The 21,009-nt window shown below is 39.2% G+C and overlaps 1 protein-coding gene across 3 annotated transcripts in view; it reads left to right on the top strand.

Annotated features, from left to right (window-relative positions):
- Nucleotides 1-21,009, top strand: part of LOC107158499 (sodium/glucose cotransporter 1) — a 95,068-nt gene that overhangs the window by 5,386 nt on the left and 68,673 nt on the right. The window contains exon 1 of one of the 3 annotated variants that reach the window (XM_015504947.2): nucleotides 19,621-19,975. The exons of the other annotated variants lie outside the window; for them this stretch is intronic. Coding sequence (XP_015360433.1) covers nucleotides 19,841-19,975 — 135 coding nt within the window. The 5' untranslated portion in view covers nucleotides 19,621-19,840. Of the gene's footprint in view, nucleotides 1-19,620; nucleotides 19,976-21,009 lie in introns of those variants that run through there. 3 annotated transcript variants of the gene reach the window in all.

Genomic DNA, 21,009 nt, shown 5'->3' with positions numbered 1-21,009 from the left:
TCTATTGAGATGATCATATGGTTCTTATTTTTAAGTCTATTGATGTGGTGAATAACATTTATTGATTTCCGTATATTGAACCATCCTTGCATCCCAGGGATGAATCCTACTTGATCATGGTGCACAATTTTTTTGATGTGCCTTTGTATTCGATTCGCCAGAATTTTATTGAGGATTTTTGCATCTAGGTTTCTTCAATATTCTTTTTAATGACCAAAAGTTATTAGTACATTAATATATTTATGTTTACTTAACAAATCCTTATCTTTGAACACTCATTGTAGGAATTACTGAGATAATACTTATCTGATTATTTTCTTGGGTAAATTACTAGTGTAAGCTCTGCTACTCAAAGGGCTGGATTATTTTTAAGACTTTGATATGTGTCACCAAGCTGCCCTACAGAATGTCTATCTCAGATGACACTCTCTTTAACAGAGTATAAAACTGTGAGTTCACCCATATCCTCACTACAGTGGAATTTAGAATTAATTGTGATGAAACTTTTCTTTTTTATTATAGTAGATTATATATAACATAAGATTTACTGTTTTTATAGTTCTGTGGCATTAGTGCATTCACATTATTATGTAACTATCATCAACTACCATACAACTCCAGAACTTTCACTTCTCCAAACTTAAACTCTACACTCATTCAACAATAACTCCTCAATCCTCTCTCATATAAGCAAAATCATACAATATTTGTTCTTTTGTGTCTGGATTATTTCACTTAGCATTGGGCCTTCAAGTTTCACCCATATTATACTCTGTATCAGAATTTCCTTCTTTTTTAGGGCTGGTTAACATTCTATTGTGTATATATACAGATGTTTCTCAACTAACAATTGTTTTATTTTTATTTATTTATTTATTTAAGTACAGGGGATTGAACCCAGTGCTTAACCACTGAGCAACATCTCCAGTCCTTTTTTATATTTTATTTACAGATAGGGTCTCAATGAGTTGCTGAGGGCATCACTATGTTGCTGAGGCTGGCTTTGATCCTCCTGCCTCAGCCTCCTGAACTGCTGGGATTACAGGTGTGAGCCACTGTGCCTGGCTTATTTGTTCTTATACAACCATTGTAGCTTGAAAATATTGCAAATTTGAAATGTATTGGGTATACCTAATCTGCCAAATATCATATCTTAGCCTTCCTTAACTTAAAGGTACTCAGAATACTTACATTAGCCTAGGATTGGGCAAAATAATCTAACACAAACCCTATTTTATACTAAATCATTGAACACATCATATAATTTATTGAATATTTGTATCCAAAAATTATGACAATACAGTACACTATAGATGACCAGTTGTTTACACTTGCGGTCACATAGCTGATGAGAGCTGTTGCTTCCAGCTATAACCCAGCATCACAAGAGAGCATCATATCATATAGAAAAGGTTGGGGAAAGATAAATTTAAAATTAGAAGGATTCTTTCTATGAAATGTGAATCACTTTTGTACCATGGTAAAGTTGAGAAATGGTAAGTGGAACACTGTAAGTTGGGGACCGTCTTTACCACATTTTGTTTATCCATTCATCTGTCAGTGGGCATTTGGGTTGTTGCTACTTCTTGGCTATTGTAAATAATGTTGCTATGAACATAGGTATTACAAGTGTCTGTTGAAGTCCCTGTTTTTAGTTCTTTTGGATATATACTCAGAACTATAATTGCTGGATCATAGCATAATTCTACTTTTAATTTTTTGAGGAACTGCCATACTATTTTCCAGAGTGGTTGCACTGCACCATTTTACAATCTTCCCAGCAGTATACAAGAATTTTAATCTCTCCACGTTCTCACGAGCAGTTATTTTTTTTAAAATAATAGTCATCTAAGAGTGTGAAAGACTATACCATTGTGGTTACAATTTATACTTCCCTAATGATTAGTGGTACTGGCAACTTTTTGTGTGATCATTAGAATAATTTTAACACTGCCAATCTGGTACTATCCATTTATCAGTTTAGTTCAGTTCAGTTCACTGAGATTTAATTTAAATTTATTTTCACTCTTTTCCTAGAGAGCTGTCACTTGCATAAAACAAAGACACCTGGGGATAACCAGGATGCCCATTTGTAGATGAATGGTTCAATTATTGCACATATGTAGTACAGAACACTAGTGACTACTAGAAACTATGAGGCACTTATCAAAGAAAGTTTTCCTCAATATGTTGTAATATGAAAAAAGTAACATTGGATTCCATATTTTAACCAATCTCTCATAGTGGACATTTAAATTGTTTAGTTTTTCACTGAAACGAATAATGCATATTGGATATGTTGGCTCAATGGTATGAATATTTCTACAGGATAGACATGTAGATGTTAAAATTCCTGGATCTGAGAGTAAATATTTAAAAATTTAATAGATACTTCTAAATTACCATATAATGTCCACACCTGCTAACAGTGTATGAGTATGTCCATTTTCTCTTACCTTGGTCAACACTAGATATTAAAAAGTTTCTAGACATCTGATAATCATAGGTGTAAAAATGAAATCTTAATTTTTTTCTGTGATTACTAAGGTCTTATTCTTTTGGAGATAGCAGATGTCCTTGGGTGGAATAATGCTAGGAACTATTTTTTTATTAGTGTACTATAGTTATGCATAATGTTGGGGTTCATTTTAACATAATTATACTAGCATGGAATATAATTTGCTCCAATTCACTCCCCAATAGTTCCCCTTTCCCTCTCTCCATCCTGTCCACTGTTTCCTTTTATCTACTGGTCTTCCTTCTATAGTTTTCTAAGATTAATGCTTTATAGATATGCATAAGGTGAAATTCATTGTGGTATATTTATATATGTACGTAGAATAGTTAGGCCAATTTCATTCCACCATTCTTCCCATTTCGCATCCCTTCTCTCTCCCCCTCAATCCCTGTCCCCTACTCCACTGATCTCTCTTCTATTTTCATGGTATTCCCTGACCCCTTTGTTTCCTTATTTTTGACTAGCTTGACCCAGCTATTCCACTCCTATCCAAAAGACTTAAAGTCAGCCTACTATAGTGATAGAGCCACATCAATGTTTATAACAGTGCAATTCACAATATCTGTTATGGAACCAGCTAGGAACTGTTTTATAAGAAACCATTCTATAGAACTATTTGTAAGAACTCTGGCGCCCTTAAGAACAAGCTGAGAGAGGGCCTGAGGAGCTCATCCAGAGTTTACATGGGGAAGGAAGAGCATAGAATGGGGATTTGTGGCTTTGCTTCAGGAAGTCAATTCTGGAGCCTCTAAGAGGGATCTGAGAGCATCCCAGGGCATCAGGAACAGGTCATGGGCAGAGAAAGGAAAGAGGAGGGGAAGGCACATTGGGGAAGCTCAAGGCAGCCCCATGCACTGGAGGAGTACACCGGACCAGGAGCCAGGGTTCAGAGCCCTAGTCCCAATCCTGCCACTGATTCACTGTGGGATTCACAATTCTCTGAGCCACAGTGTGTCTGTCTGACAGATGAGGGATAGACTTCATGCCTTCCAGGTCCAGTGGCCAGAGAGGCCCTCCCAGTACCTATCCTAGAAAGTTGAGGTCTTGCCTGTCAACCTCAGTTTCTCCACTGTAAAATGAAGATAGTATGCTCTGACTCACTAATTTAACAGGGCTGTTGCCAGATGGTTGTAAGATGTGAAGGGGTTAAAGAAAAGCCAACACAAAATATGCCCAGTTGCATATTAATTCTTTCAAGCCAAAAACATTGGAGAAACTGTAGTTGCAGACAGGGTTACCTGCCTTGACTTTTCCTACTTGCAGCAAGTCATAATAAAGGTTCTTTTGGGGAGGGATTTCTTCTCCATAACCCTGACGAAAGAGTCCTTATCACTGGAGACTTGGGATTGGTACTGCAATGCACCTGCATAAATAAGCTCATTAAAGTAACCCTTATCTACCTGTAGCTTTACAGTCCACCCTTCATATCTCTCCTAGTGACTTCCTTAGAATTAATTACCCATAGCTCAGAGATCCTTTGTCCTGTGATTTCTTCATAATTTTTTGTTCTTTGTCTAAAAAATATAAAAGAAACTTGTAAGCTTCTCTCTTATTAGTCTGTTTTGTGTTTATTTGACTCCTGGATCCCTAATTGTGTTCCTAGATTCAAAGATCCCACATAAAAACTAGGAGAAAGAGGGATTTTCTCCTCTCCCTACAGATGAAATGTAAGAAAGTACTTTACAAAAAAGAGCAATGCAAATATAAAGGCTTATCTTTTGTGTCTGTGTGTGTGTGTGTGGGGGGATACTAGGGGTTGAACCTAGCAACGCTCTAGCACTGAGCTACTTCCTCAATCCTTTTTACTTTTTATTTTGAGGCAATGATCTCACTAAGTTGCCCAGGCTGGCTTTGAACTTGTAATCCTCCTGCCTTGCCTCCTGAGTATCAGATTATAGGTGCGTGCCACTGTGCCTGGAGGGCTTATCTTTTTTTTTTTTTTTTAAATCAACCTTATTAAGATAATTTACATTAAAATACATAGATTTAACATGTATGGTTTAATAAGTTTTGACAAATGTTTACCCCCAAAAGTTCTTACTTATGTCCTTTCAGTCAATTATCCCTCTTCTGCCCCAGACAAATATCTTCTATTTTTTTTGGGGGGGGAGCTTTTATTTCTTTAAAATAATTCATACAAATGGTTACAGTCACAAACATGATTTTAACCAAAATATTGCTAGCCTACCACATGCAGGAAAGCACTAGGGAGGGCGGGACTTTGAGATCTCCTCCCCCAGGACCCAGAAGTCAGCTGCAGGGACAGAAGTCAGCTGGCCTCTTTCTTTGAATTGCTTTGACAAGCTGACATGCCATCTCCATTTGGAACAAGGGGTTCATGCCAAAATCATGGAAACAGCCTTTGTTATTTTTCTAAATTTTTCTAAAAATAAGACAAGCAGGTAGAAAAAAAAATGCACTGTGTGGCATGAAGGAAAGCAGGAAGGACTGAAACTTCTAGGAGGGGGCCACCAGGCAGGCGTCCAGCAGAGACCAGCTTAGACTATGGCTGTAGCTCTAGGAGCTTGCTTTTGTTGACAGCTAAACAAAGGAATCCTCCCTAATGACTACATTGACAAGAACATCCATGACAGAATTAACTACTAACTTCTTTTGCTCAAGGGGGACATTGGCAAATGTCCATGCCCCTTGGCCAAATTTTCAAGCCCAAGGGGAATAGAGACTACACTAGTGACCAGTTGTAGCCTGTGGGGCGCTCTCCAGCCTTGGCACAGGGGGAGGGCGACGTGCACCTCAACCAGAGTGTACAGAAAGGCGCCGGCCTGGGCCCCAGACACTGGCCCAAGCGTGTGCAGGGCAGGAGGTAATGTGGCTTCCCGATTCCACTGTAAGTGTCTCATTCTGTGGGCTGGTTCACTATCTTCTTATTCTTCTTCTTTTTTTAATCTCCACACACGAATTACTTTTGCTTATGGTAATGTCACATATTATGGTGTATATTATTTTCTTAATTCAATGTCTATGAGGTTCATCCATATTGTATGTATCAGTAACTTGTTTCTTTCTATTAATGTGTAGTATTCCATTGAGTGAATAGACCACAATTTGTTTATCCATTTACCTAGCAATGGACATTTGGGTGCTTATCTAGCTTCTGGCTATAATAAACCGAGTTGCTATGAACATTTGTGTGTGTGTGTGTGTGTGTGCAGATATGTTTTCATTTCTCTTGAGTATGCACTTTGGAGTGGAATTGGTAGGTCATAGGGTAGATATAGATTAAACTTTACAAGACATTCCAAGAATTTGCGTTGGACAATATTTTTGAAGGTGAAAGAGCATTGCGTTAGTTTTTCAGAGATCAGACCATGACTGTGGACTTCTCATTCCTACCCTTTGGATCTCAATTTCCACACCATAGAATGAAGGATGGGGTAGGTTGGTTCAATGTTTTTCTTGTATATCCAAGTGATTTAATATATAAATATATTTTCCACGTAAAGAGTCCATCATTCTTAGAGGTTTTGGAAATCCCAAACCTGACTCATGACTTATTCAGACATTGAAGAAATTGGCTCCCAAGCCACTCACCTGTACTTTCCTGTGTTCAGGGAGAAGAAGGTGGCACTGGCAGCCCTCCTGAATCAAGGTCATATAAGGGTAATCCAACAGCTGTAGATTAAACAGGCCTTTGCCCCAAAGAGATCACAGCTCTTTCCATAGAACAATGACTCTGGGGTATACTTTGCACTCTTCCAGCCCAAATGCTTTCTCAAGTAATGAAACTGAGAAGCAAACAGTGAGTGACTCAGGATGATTCAAAATAAGGGATGAAACTGGGACCTGGCATAAATGGTGGTTGGAGAATAGAGCAAATGGGCCTTGTAGTGGTCTTCCATGAAAAATGAGGCCCTATGGTTGTATCCACAGTCCAAGCCCATATTAAAAATTGACCTCTTTGCTTTCTCCAAGCACAACTTTGAATGATTTTTTTTCTCTCCAGTCAGCATTTCTATCTCAGCAAGGAGAAACTCCTTTTATGCACATCCATCAAAACCAAAGTAAAGCTGAAGAGTCAATCATTTGGCCCTTCTCCAACAATAAAACTGCTCCAAAGTCAGAGATTTTAGGATTTTGCATTTTGGATCATCATTGTGGGTCACATTATCTAGGAGAAGCTAGTTTAGAATTGATTGTTTTTCAACTCAGACTTTGATTCTGTGCTTTAGGGTTGATATTTGTATATTTGTCTATGTGGGTGTATACTTATGGGGATACTTATATATTTGTGTGTATGTGGTTCCATTTTGTGTTATATAATGTTTTGATCAATATTAACTTAGAACATTAGGCTGAATCTCAGGCTCTTAATTATTGCCCCTTTTTAATCAAGGTAATGAGAAAAATCTCACAATAATTCAAATTTTCTTCCTACAGGTAATAGAGTATAATTTGTAATATTATATTATTTAATTTAATCAGTTTCTTGTACATCCAAGTGATTTAATATATAAATGAGCAAATATATATCTATATTCTTCCCTCATCCCTAATATTTTAAGTTAATGTTAACAAACTATATGATGTTCTACATGCTTTGCATTTTGAATCTAACAAAATATCTTTGAGATAAGTCTATAAAAACACACAAAATCTTTCTTTTTAAAAAGAGCTGCATAGCATTACTTCATTAAATGTATACACCATAATATATTTAACCATATACATGAATGGATGGGTGCTTATATTGCTTTTAATCTTTTTCAATTACAAACAATGCTGCAATAAGAAAAATTTTACATAGGTTACTTCGCCTTTATGTGATTATTTATAGCATAAATTAGAAGTAAATTTTGGGTTCAAAGGAAACATTCATGTATAATTTTAAAAAGTGGACTTAATTATTTTTAGGGTAGTTTTAGATTCATAGCCAAATGGAGTGGGAAGTACAGAAAGTTCCCATATACTCATGACCCAAACAGCACTATCAACATCCCACACCAGAGTGGAATATTTGTTATAATCTATAATCCTACACTCTCATCTTATCATCTACCAAAGTGCATAGTTCACATTGGGGTTCACTCATGGTGTTGTATATTCTGTGGGTTTTGACTAATGTGTAATGATACAAATCCATTATAGTATCATACAGATACACTGCCCTAAAAATCTTCTTTGTTTCATCTATTTATTCCTTCTACTGGACTACAAATCTGCAACTACAGATCTTTGTAGTTGTACTTTTATCAGAATATCATATAGTTTAAAACATACAGTATGTGGTCTTTTTAGATTGATTTCTTTCACTTAGTTACATGCTTTTTGATATCCTTCATGTTTTATCATGGCTTGATAACTCATTTCTTTCACTTCTGAATAATACTCCATTGTATGGGTGTACTACAGTTGTTTATCCTTTCATCTATTGAAGGATGACATTTTGGTTGCTTCCAGTTTTTGGCAATCATGAATAAAGCTGCTGTAAACCCCTCTGTGCCAGTTGTGTGGACATGTTTTCAACTTATTTGAGTCGGTACCAAGGAGGGTGATTGATAGAATTTATGATAAGACTATGTAAATCTCTTAGTTTTGTAAGAAACTGTCTTAGTTTTGTCCAAAGTGGTTGTACTATTTTGCATTCCCACTAGCCATGAATGAGTTCCTATTGTTCCCCATGCTCACCAGCATTTGGTGTTTTCAGTACTTAGGCCACCTACTGGCTATTCTAATAGTTGCATAGTGATATCTCATTGCTGTTTCAATTTGCAATTTTCTAATGGCACGATGTTGCAAATATTTTCATATGCTTATTTGCCATCTGTTTATTTTCTTTCATAAGGTGCCTGTTCAGCTCTTTTGTCTATTATTATTATTATTATTACTTTAGAGGGGTTAAATCTAGGTCCTAGCTCATGCCAGGCAAGTACTCTACCCCTGAGCTACAACCCAATCTTTTATTTAATTTTTTAAAAATACCAAGACAGTAAGTTTATTTTGAATGATTCTGATCACAAAATTTCAAAAAAAGGCAAACATAAAAGACCAAAAAAAAAAAAGAAAGATTTTAGGATTTTAAAGATAACTTTACATGATTTTGCAAACAGAATAAAAAAATCATGTAAAGTTATCTTTAAAATCCTAAAAAAAAAAATAAAAAAAAAATAAAATCCTAAAAAAAAAAAAAAAAACAAACAGAATCAAAAAATCATGTAAAGTTGTCTTTAAAATCCTAAAATCTTTCTTTTGGACATAAGAACAGACTCATCAATATATAGATGATGGACATGCATGTAAACCTAGCTACTAGGAAGGCTGAGGCAGGAGGATTAGAAGTTTGAGGACATCCTCAAAAACTTAGCAAGAACATCTCTCCAAATAAATTAAAAGGGGCTAGGAATATAGCTCAGAATTAGAGTACCCCCTGGTTTTAATTCCTTCATGGATATATATATATATATATATATATATATATACATATGTGATAAAAAATAAGAAAATTTTCATAGTTTTTCATATGCACCTAGACAGAACCAATTGAGGCAAAATATACAAGTCATATGCAAACCAGGGGTGATATTTATGAGTGAGTAAGGGCAAATATGCTTTTTTTTATCAGTATTCACAGAATTGTCCACATTTTAGTTTCAACTTACATTGTTCTAATATGTGAAGTAATAATAATTGCTCTCCAATTATAATATGTAGATAAAAATATACAAACATTATTAAGTGATATGAAGGAGCCTACTTTACAACATAAAACCCACTCCATAAATGAAACAGAAAAGGAATCAAGAAAAAGAAAAACTTTAAAACCCTTAATAACCATAGATGTATTACTTTTAAAATTATTACTTTTAAAACTCTTCTCTATAATTTTCATATGTGACTTTGTACCCACAAAGAGTAGTCATTGTGAATCATTTACATTAATTATATAGCAGAAAAATTTCACAGAAAAAATTACTCAATAAATAAGTAAATATTTGAGAAATTTCTTTATGATATTAATATATAAGTTATTTAATCTAAAGGTCTTCAGATATGTGTGCAGATTTTCTAGAGACCATCTAAAGCAATAGAAGAGTTGTCAGATCATGCAGACCGTCACAGGCAAAGGGGAGTGTTTTTGCTATTTCTTTGATGGTAGTCGGAGATCATGAAGGGGAAGGAGGAAACTTTAAAGAATTTGAAAGAATGATAAACATAAGGCAGGAAATATCTTCTATGATATCAAGAGAAATAAGTCTAGGCTCTGAATAGTCATTTGTATTGGATTATAAATTTTCAACTAACATTCTGAGATCTGGTTTCCTCCTTGGCCTTTGGGCCTCTCATCTGTGTTTTCGGTTTTACCCATTTCTGCACATCTGAGTATATGGCTACTGTTTCTTTTCTCTCCAGAGCTCTTTCCTTTGCTCCAGAAAGGTGGCTAAGGATGGCTTAGACTTGCTTATGAGAAAATGCAATGACTCTTCATTGGGATCTTTCCTGTAACTATTGATGTTTCTATCCTAGTGCTGTGCTGATTAGAAATAAAGAAATAATATAAGGGAATTAAATATTAATAGCAAATTAGGAAGTCTGAAGGGAAGTTATCCTCACCAGGAAGACCAGGTTTTAGTAGTTCTCTAAAATAACATGTCTATATAAATTCTATTGAGCCGGCTCCAGGCATTCTCATTCCCTTTCAGAGAAATCAACATCCACATCCCTGAATGTCGACAGTTACATTTTCTACCTTTTAAGATGTCTTGCTTTCTCCCTATAGGTTTTCCAACGCTTGCTCAGAAGAGCAAAATGGGCCTTCTGAACACAGGAAAGTGGGTCTAGAGATGGATCCCAAGAATGGCTTTAATTTTATTTTTAAGTCAGGGTCTTATTAAGTTGCCAGGGCTGTCCTTGATTGAGCTTGTGATTGGTCTGCCTCAGCCTCCTGAGTAGCTAAGATTATAGGCATGTGCTACAGCACCACACTTGGCTTCTTTTGCCCATTTTAAAACCAGACTGTTAATTTTATTTGTGAGTTTTAAAGTTCTTTATATATTGGTACAGTAGTTTAACAGATATGTCTTTTGCAAAAATTTTCTCCAAATCTGTGATTTATCTTATTCTCATGATATAATGTTCACAGATGGTCTCTAATTACTGCTAGAGTGATGCAAATTTATGTCCCCCATCACCAATGTGAAAGAGTACATACTTCCTTTCAAAAAATAATGTGTTTTTCATTTATTTATAATGTTTTCCAGTATGATAAACATATTATCTCGCTGTAGTTTTAATTTGCATTTATGTTATTAGAGAACTTTTGATAGCTTTTAATATGTGCCATTTATATTTCCATTTATATGAACTAACTTTACATTTTTTGTCCCTTTTACCATTGGGGTTAGCACTGACAATCACCATAAGTAATGAGACTATGGATCAGCAAATCCTATGGGCCAAAGCAGGGCTAAATATCCTCAAAATCCCCTCCCTGAGCACTCTACATTTATGTTTCCTTGGCATTTGAACCCATGCACTGCCAGCATCCTCTGTCGCTCATGTTCCTGAGTTTTGTTATTTTTGACTAATGTTCTGGTTGTTCCATATTTGATACTGAGTGTGGTTTTACTCAACTTCAGTTATTTCCTTCTTTCCCAGGGATAACATTCTGGGAAACTTCAATGTCCCTAGTCAGCAACACCTTAACTTCTAGGACACAATCCTTTCATTGACTAATGCTGATTGTGATCATGGACTAGCACAGAGTTACTCATCTTTATAAATATTTTGAAACTCCATTGAATACAATACTACTGCCATTGTTACTATGGGATCACTGTTATCTCACAGTATCTCTGATACCTGGTGTGTCAGCTGGAAAGTGTCATGCTAAGATAGGGAACAGCTCTCCTAATGTTTAATTCATAGTGCTTTCATCTATCTATCTATCCTTCCATTATTCATTCATCCCTCCATCCCTCAATTGTATATTCATCAATCACTCTTCTATCCATCCAAAGTCTATCCATGTCCCCATTCATTCACCCACAATTGTATGCCTATGCTTGTTTGTTTGTTTTGGTGCCTGGGATTGAACTCAGAATCTCACACATGCTAATTATGTGCTATACCACTGAGCAAAATGCCCAGCCCCTTTGCTTATTCTTTATCTGAAAAAAAAAGATTAAAAAAACTTACATACCCATGTTCACATAGCATTATTTGCAATATCAAAAGATAAAAGCAAACCAAATGTCCATAAATGAATAAAGAAATAAACAAATGTGGCATATACATTATATATACATATATATGCACACAAATATGAAGAAAATTTGACAGATATTACAATATGGATGAACATTGAAGACATCATGATAAGTGAAATAAACCAGTATGCTTCTATTCATATAATTCTATTTATGTGAGGTACCTAGAGTAGAGACAAAAAGTAGAATGAAATTCATAGAGACAGAAAGTAAAAGATGGTTGTCAGGAGTAACTGGGGCTGGGTGGGAGGTATTGCTTTAATGGATTTTAATAGTAATTGCTTTAGGTAAAGAGCATCAGTTTTATGAGATAAAAGGAATTCTGTGGGTGGATGGTGGTGATGGTAGCACAACAATATGCATTTATTTAATACCACTGATGTATATACTTAAAATTGTAAGATTGCAAACTTTAAATTACATTTATCACACTGAAAAATACCTATGATAATACTTATTTAGTCAGGAAGTATTTATTGAGTTCATGTGTGCTTGACACTAGTGAATGAGCAGTGAATAGGAACAACAAAGTCTTTGCCTTCACAGAGCTTGCCTTCTTGCGGAGGAGACAAGCAATAAACAGAGAGACAAGACATTTATATTTTGTTATTTCTGAGGAGTGCTATAAAAGTCCACTGGGGTGGGAGTGGGATTATTTTAATTTGGGTGGTTAAAGTAGGTGGTAGTTCTTAACCAGTTTGGGGGTCACTGATCTTTCTGTGAATCTTATGAAAATTGTGAGCCTTCTTCCCAAAGACATACAAATCTGACCACAACTATGCATACAATTTTAGGGAGTTAATGGATGTCTGAAACTCACCTCTGAGTGGTCCATGAGTCTAACAACAGGAATCCCTGCTTTACATGCTCCCCATTATTCTATGGAGTGAATTACAGCAGGCTGGGTATACTGCATGTGCTCTTCTGTGGTCCAAGTCCTGTCTACATTCTTGTGTTATTGTCTACTGTTCTTCTCAGTCATGCAGAACACAAGTGCTTCCAGTTCCTTGAATGTGCACACCATGTGCTCTCACACCTCCCTAACTTTCTCCAGCTGTGCTACATTAGGGGTTCCTACTTCTCCCTTACGACTCAGTACAACTATCCCCACTTCATGATTGCTTCCTTTGCCACTCTCTCCCTTGGAAAGACAAATATGTCCTGCCTCACTATCAGAACATCTATCATATTATAATTGCTTATGTTCATTATTTTTATTCATCTAGTTAATATTTATTGAGCATCTAGTATATGGCAGCCCCAGGCTTAGGCACGGTGAAGGCAAAGAGATCCTGGTGCTATCTTCATGAAGACTATAGCTTAGTGGGGGGGATTGTAGACATTAAACAAATAATTATACAAGTAATTATAATTTAAAAATTGAGACAAATGTAGGAAGAACAGGAATTTCTGAGGATGGCTTTAGGCTAGGGGTGGAGTGCAGGTCAGAAAGCCTCTTGGAATAAGTTTGAATTGAGTGTAAAGGTTGGTGAGAATTAGCCTGGAGAAGAGGTGAGGGGAAAGCATCCTTGCACAGGGAACAGCAAGGACATATCATGTGCAAACTTCCCTATATGGACCAGGAGGGTCTGAGGCACAGACATGTTTTACTGAGTTTGTAACACCAGTGTTTACATAGAGTGAATATTATGAATGAATGAATGAATGAATGAATGAGTTTCTCAGTTTAGAATTATCAAGATGGGCCACTAGATGACATAAAGAGTCATGTTTTTTTATGATTCTTTTCATTTATTCTTGTCAAATAATGTATTAACAAAAGAATAAGATATGCAAAAACTATAGAACCAATCAACAAATCAAGGAAAAATTATCTGGGTAGGGAATTTGATTTTTATTATCTCCAGGCCAGGTATACCTTGTTTATTATTTGTTTATTGATTTATTCATTCAAATGAGGTGAAATTCACATGAGATATAATTAACCATTGTAAATCGAACAGTTCAGAGGTGTCTGGCACATTTACACAGTTGTGCAGCTACCATCTCTACCTAATTCCCATACATTTTTATCTTTCCCAAATGGCTTCCTCTCTCCAGTGCTCATAAGCATGTGCATAGATTTTAAGCCCTGGAAAGCAGGTACTAGATGCCTTGTTCACTTTGTACTCTAGTTTTTAGACCAATGCTCAACCAGTGTTTATTGAACACACAAATAACTTCCCAACTCCACTGTTATCTTCATGGGTCTTTTAGTTGTTCAAATATTTTTTTCTCTCTCTTTTTTTCTGGTAGTAAGATTAAACCCAGGGCATCAATTATGCTAGGCAAGCCCTCTACCATTAAGCTACATCTGTAGCCCTCAGATTTTTCTTATGTTATTTATAACATATTTACACATCACTAGAAATTTATTATTTTAATGTGGAACAATACGTATAACAACAAATTTACCATTCTGACTATTTAAACCTGTACATTGACAGTGTTGTACAACCATTAGCACCATATACCTACACAACATTTTGTCTTGTAAAACTGAAACTCAGTACTCATTAAATAATAACTCCTAGGCTGGGGGTTTAGATCAGTGGTAGAGTGTTTGCCTCATATGTACAAGGTCCTGGGTTAGATCCTCTGCACTGAGAAAAGAAAGCATTGATAACTCCCCATTTTTTCCCTCTCTCTGACTCCTGGCAAATATTGTACGATTTTTCTGTCTCCATTTTTTGACTTCTTGAACTACCTAATAGAAATGGAATTGCCCAGGGATTTTTGAGCCTGGGTTTTGTGGTCCTAGAATCCCAGTTTCAGTGGCAGGTTGATTGATGGGTGGTGAATTGGTAGGGTGGGGTAAGACTAACAGATGAGAGTTTTCGTGAGTTCTTCAACCAGGGCCTGCAGGTCTCTGAGCCACCTCCTTCCCAGAGCTGCTTTGTCTCATCTCATAGAGGAAATTGGGACACATGGGGTGCCAGTAATACTGAAGCTTTTCTCTCAGAGAGTTGACTTCTTCAGGATCCAACAGGCAGTTAACCTGCTCCTATTCTTAGGCTCTGACTTTTTAGCAAACCAAGGTATTTGGTAGAAGTTGGTGCCTAGAAGAGTGCTGACTTTTGCCTGCATTTGTTATAACTAATGACTCATTTAAATGCCTCTGTCTGTGGGCAACTGGGGCCCAGTGCCAAACTAGAAGGAGGGGTAGAGAGTGGCTCGCTCAGATAACCTCAGAATCAGGACTAGGGCTTCACTTCTCCTTGCTTCATCCCCTCCTCTCTGTACCACTGGATCCATGGCGCTGAGTGCCAGTTTGGCCATCTGCCAGCTGATGGACCTTGAGGCAAGTTACTTAACCCTTTTGAGTCTCAGTGCACTTGCCTATAAAATGGGGAAAACAATAGAATCATTGTGAAAATTGAAGTTGTAAAACTTGTAGGCCTTATATTCTTTTTCATATCTTCTCCTGTTCTGTGAGGGTAGAGGCCTCATGAAGACCCCTCATCTTTGAGTCCAGGTAAGTATTAAGGTGGCCAGTATTAAGAAAATGAAAGTTATACCCCCTACCCTCCTGCCTTTTTGCCATGCTTGGGATTGAACCCAGGACCTTGTGCATGGAAGGCAAGTATTCTATCATTCACCTACACCCTTATTAACCTCAAAGTCAGTTGTTTTATTGAACACTAAATATGCATGTCGCAGTATGCTGAAGTGTTTCCTGTATGTTCTTTGCTGTATCTTAAATCTTATTATCCACATTTTGCAAGTGAGGAAAACAAGCCCCCACCCCAAAGTTGGAAAACTTGTTCTGAGGTTTCCTCACTTACAAAAGAAGGAGCTAGAATTCCAATCAGGTGTGCCTGACTACATAGCCACTTCTGAGCTCACTGTGTGAGGAACATCCAGGGAGTAGCTAGATGCTTTATAAACCATGTTCCCCACTCTACTTTTAGAAATGCTGGTGAGCAATAAAAAAAAAAAATCATCTCTGGAGCTGGCAGATGTAGCAGGGGATGAAACTCAGGATGAAGTGAGGGTGACACACATCTGTCATGCAACTATTCAGGGCTTGTAACCATGGAATGGAGAAGAGTTGGAGGCCCAAGGAGCTTCAAGAGCCTGGCTAGAGTTAGAATGGCACCAGGAGCCTTCTTAAGAGACCAACTAGTCAAATTCTGGCAAGAAGACTGGAGAGGAAAAAAATTCAGATGGGGAAGTGATTTGTAAGGTCACTTGGCAGAGGAACTGGTATCTGAAGTGAGGGTCCTGACTCCCAGCCATGCACTCTTCCTGCTACACCAGGCTGAGGTCAAAGTTGAGAGGCAATGTCCTGTGAAGAGCTCTGGGGAAGGCAGGCTGGGTGTCTTGCAGCTCCTTCTTTGTTCTGTAGCTCCTCTCTGAAGCCAGTCAGATGTTTAGTATCCAGAAGAAAGAGCTACAGCCTACTATCAAGCAACCTGAGTTCTGGTCTCAACCTGAAGCTGGCATGAATGGTGGGCACTCAGCAAACCTCTGTTAGATCAAATTGGGTCTTGTCTCTAGACCATGATGTTAAGTAAAATAAGCCAAATGCAGAAGGTCATGTTTTTCTCATATGTGGAAGCAAGAGAGTAGAAAGGAAAAGAAAGGGAGGTATCTCATGAAAAGCAAAGGGAGATCATTACAACAAAGGAAAGGGACTAGTGGGTGGGAGGAGGGGAAGAAGGGGGAAAATGCTGGGGAAGGATATTGGTTAAATTATATTGTTATTGTGTACATGAACTAATATGTAACAATGAATCCTACCATTATACATAACTATAATGCACCAATAAAAGATTTTAGAAAAAGAATTGGGTCTTTCTCTACTTTAGAGGTGATATTCAGAGAATTTAGAGGATTTGCCCAAGCTAACCCAGCAAGTCAAGGGCTGAACTGATGCTCAGATCCTTAGATGAAGCCCACCAGGGGTCAATCCTTCTCTGATTACAGTTTTAGAGGGAAGGTCAGGGACACTTTACCTTTCTTGCTTTTCATCTTCCCTTCTACTTCACCTCCTCCACCCACAGTCTAGGGATAGCCTGAGGTGAACTCAATAGTCTTCTATCCTGACCTTTCTCACTCTTCTTTACTTCCTCTTTTCCTGGCAATATTTTTGTTTTTATCCTTACGCGTTGACTCACCTTCAGCAGCACCTTCTCCCTACCCCACCCTCCAAAATAATCTTGAATGCTGCTTCCTCTGGAAAACATCAGGTAGAAAGAGAGAGAGAGAGAGAGAGAGAGAGAGAGAGAGAAAAGAAGAAGAAGAAGAAGAAGAAGAGGAGGAGGAGGAGGAGGAGGAGGAGGAGGAGACAATGGAGGAAGTGGGAGCCGGAGGCGGTATGCTGGTGGAGTTGGATGCTGGTGATGGTTGCCCAACAATGCGATTGTATTTAATGCTTCTGAGCTGCACACTTAAAAATGGTTATGGTGGTAAATTTTATGCTATGGATATTTTAATACACACACAATACCTCTATGAATTAGAGTGATATGATACAAGTCAAAGAATGCCATGGCCATTAGAAGCTGGAAAAGAAAAAGAAGAATTCTGCCCTATAATCTCAGATGTCTGATCCTCCTGACTCTTTGATTTTTAGCTCAGTGAAACCGATTTTGGACTCTGCATTCCAGAACTTCAAAGAAAAAAGAAATCGGTTGTTTCCAGCTACCAAATTTGTGGTAATGTGTTACAGCAGCCACAGGAAAATTATATGCTGATCAACACCCTGCTTCCCTGGACTTTCCATATCTGAACTCAGAAGAAGGAAAAGGAAAGGGAGAAAAAATATCATAGTGTCCTTCTATTCCCCTCACCTTTGTTGGTGTCTCTGTGTCAGTGAGACCCATTGTTTGAAACAGTCATTACTTTCTATGCCATAGTATAGACATTCAGTTGAGGGTCACAGATGTCCAGTGAGCTTTCCATGGTCTACTGGTTGGTGGCTGAGCTCAGATTCAAACTGACTATGTAAGTCCCTCCTCCACCCCTACTTCCCTAAATCCACTGTCTCTGCACTTATGCTATTGATTTTATTGTGTCCTAAGAGTTCAATGTTTCATGATTATTCCACCCTTGTGTGCCTTACCCAGAAGCACAATTTAGAGTGAAAGGTAGATATTGCATATTTTTAAAATTTTTTAGTTGTAGATGGACTTGTTTATTACTTTTATGTGGTGCTGAGGATTGAACCTAGTGCATCACACATGTTAGGCAAGCACTCTACTGCTAAGCTACAACTCCAGCCCCAGACACTGAATATTTGAGGACTGCTGAGGAGGAGCTCCTAGGCTGTCAGGAGAAGGCAGGGACTTTGCCTGGCACAGAGCCAAGTGGAAAAGCTTTGCTAAATGTGTGAATGAATTAACAAAGGAACGTGGATGAAAGGAGTGTTGCTTCTTGCTGTGGTTGACAGCTAAACTCTAAGTGTTGGAGGCATCCATGGAGAAAGTTTCTACTTGCAAATTTCTTAGAAGAGGAATTCCTGATCTTTCTGAACTGGCACTAAGCAGGGCCCTGGACATAGCCTTATTCAGTTTACAGTCCTGGGGAAAATGAGATGAGCTACATCGATGCTGTCTAAATAATGATTTTCTGATTGCAACTAAGGTGGGAAGAAAAAGTGCTGATGAGGGAGGAGAGGAAGCAGAACTTGGAGACAGCAAGGTGCAAAGGAACAGTCCATTTACATTTGGGCAGTGAATGGTTGTTAGTGGGGGAGCAGGGAGGACCCAGGGCAGAACAGAGTCCTACTAGGATTTATGTGGTCCTTTCTCCTCCCTATATTTTCTCATCAGAGCAAGGCTCTCCTCTCCCAAAACAGCCACTTTTGGTTGCTCTGAGGCCTTCAGGGTCAGCCCTTGAGAATGTTTCCAAGTATCCCTCTGAAAGAGTCCCTGGCCTGACCTGGGTTGCAGGGCCAACTCTGCCACTCCCTTACTGTGTGACCTTGGATAAGTCATGCTTCCTTTCTCAACCATCTCTTTTCTGAGCCCAGGGTGTGGCTTAGACATGTGTCTCCTAATGAGCAGGCTGAGTACCCAGGAAGTCTCAGGATCTGATGAGTTCCTTGGAAGGGATTCTTTCGTATTGTCCCTTGTGAGTGATTCAGAAGGGGCACAAAACACATGGCAGTTGTCCCTGAGTATCTGGGTGGTGGGCTGTTTCCAATTCCCTTATATAAAATGACATGGAATTTGCACATAACCTATGTATATCCTCACATATGTATTAAATACTATATTACTTATAATATCTAATAAAATGTAAGTTTTATGTAAACAGTTCTTATACTGTATTGTTTAGGGAAAATTTAAGCAAAAATTCTGTACTCTGGATGCCAAATCCTGGGATATACAGGGCTGACTGTACCTGGTGAGACACAGAGTAAGGAAATGCTTCCCTTCTTCCAGTCTCAGTGTCTTCCTCCTATAGGAGGGTAACAGTGTCCTTGGGGGCTGTGGAGGTGGAATCAGGAATGTGAGTGACTGGCTATGCCTGTGGCCAGGGATTATGATTATGCATCCAGCAAGTTCCCATTTTCCCAGAATGTTCTCCACCAAGACCAAGAATTTGGCTGAGTTTCTTAGAAGAGCTCTGTGCCCATTTTACACATGGAGAAGCCAGGTCCAGAGAGGGGCTGGGACTTGTCCAAGAGCAGCAGTTGGCAGGTGCTCTCAACAGTCTCTAGGTCCCTGGCCCCAGGCGGTGATCCCTCTATTAAGCCATTCCTGCTCTGTCCCAGGTGGAATCCCATGGCAGGCCAGGCGTGGCAGCCTGGTGGTTTCCCGCTGCTAAAGGACCTCGGCCTTTGTGCCACGCGGGCACCACCTCCTGGCCGGCCCCTCCCTGCTCGAGGGACAGCCTTTACCTGTCCAGGACGACACCGCCCCGCCAACAGCTCGGCTGACTCCTCATTCAGCACTCCAATCTCGGTGCTGCTGGCCGACAGTGCAGAGCACCTGCAACAGCAGCAGCAGCAACAGCAGTGCAGGAGCTTTGATTCACTGCCCGGCTGCCCCTCCATCGCGGATCCCCTCCCCCAGGGCTGATAATTAACTCGGAGGCTGAATAAGAAGTGAGCAGTCCGGGCGTGGGGGAGGGATTTGCCGCCACCGCCATGGACAGTAGCACCTGGAGCCCATCGCCCACCACCACTGCTGCTCCTTTGGAATCCTATGAGCGCATGCGAAATGCTGCGGACATCTCTGTCATTGTCATCTACTTTGTGGTTGTGATGGCCGTCGGGCTATGGGTATGTAGGGACCCTGGACCAGAGCTGAAGGGGGGCGCACGAAGGGCTGGTGTCCCTGAGCTGCCAGGAGATGGATGCAGGCAAGTGGGAAAGCATTAGAAACCCTTGAGAGGTGTTGAGGGGTGCAATGTGTGGATGGCAAGCAAGCATGAACTTCAGTTAGAGGGGTTCCCAGGGGAGCATCAGGAAAGCCAAGAGATTCCTGGGGCCTGTGAGCAAAGAAGGAAGGTGGAGGATTGCTGAGACAAGGAGAGAGTATAAAGGGCAGGAAAGTGCCAGGAGGCAAAGAGGGTCAACCAGGTGACTACTGCCTTATGTTAGTTAACCAGCTTCAAATGGGAAAGAAATGGTGTCAAGCCAGAAAGTCACAGCCCCTGTCAGGCTCAGGTGCTTGGGGCAGTCTGTGGGGGAGGCTGACCCATGTCACTGCTCCTGGGGAAGGTTAAACAAGAGGCCTTTGCCAGGGAATCCCAGGGGCTGGAGCTAATTAGGAATGGGGAAGTTATATGGAGTAGGAGGAGGAAGACCAGAAAGTGCCCTGGTGCTGCAGAGAGGGAAGTGCATGTGTCTCCCCTTGGGACTCTGGGGACACACCAAACCAGAGAAACTTGTTCTCTGCATCCTGGAACTTGGAAAGTTCATTTATGACAGACTCTGGCACACCTAACACTAAAAGAGAAGGTGTTTTAAAAGCATGCAAATATTTCAGCCACTTTCAAGGGTTGTCCTGGATGGGGGTGACAGATAGAGGGGGCTGCTGTGCCAGTCAGACCTATTTGTGTTGAACCCTTCAGACTTAGAGGGAAGGATGGGCACTAACCCTTCTGTGGGCACTGAAACTTTCAGGAGTAAAAGGAAGTGTGGATTTTTTATTTTTTTAAAAGAAATTATAGGGTTGGTGTGGCTTATTCTTCCTCAATATTCTCAGCTTCCCCAAAAACAGTAGGAAATATTCAAGCAGGAGCCAGAATATTGGCTTTCTCAGGGTTGAAACAAAATGACCAGGTAAGATAGCTTCCTATAGCCCCAGTTTA

Source organism: Marmota marmota, unplaced genomic scaffold (assembly GCF_001458135.2).
Source record: "Marmota marmota marmota unplaced genomic scaffold, marMar, whole genome shotgun sequence".
In the NCBI taxonomy this organism is placed as follows: domain Eukaryota; kingdom Metazoa; phylum Chordata; class Mammalia; order Rodentia; family Sciuridae; genus Marmota; species Marmota marmota.
Note: the sequence above shows the minus strand (reverse complement) of the source record. Positions and strands in the feature narration are given on the sequence as shown.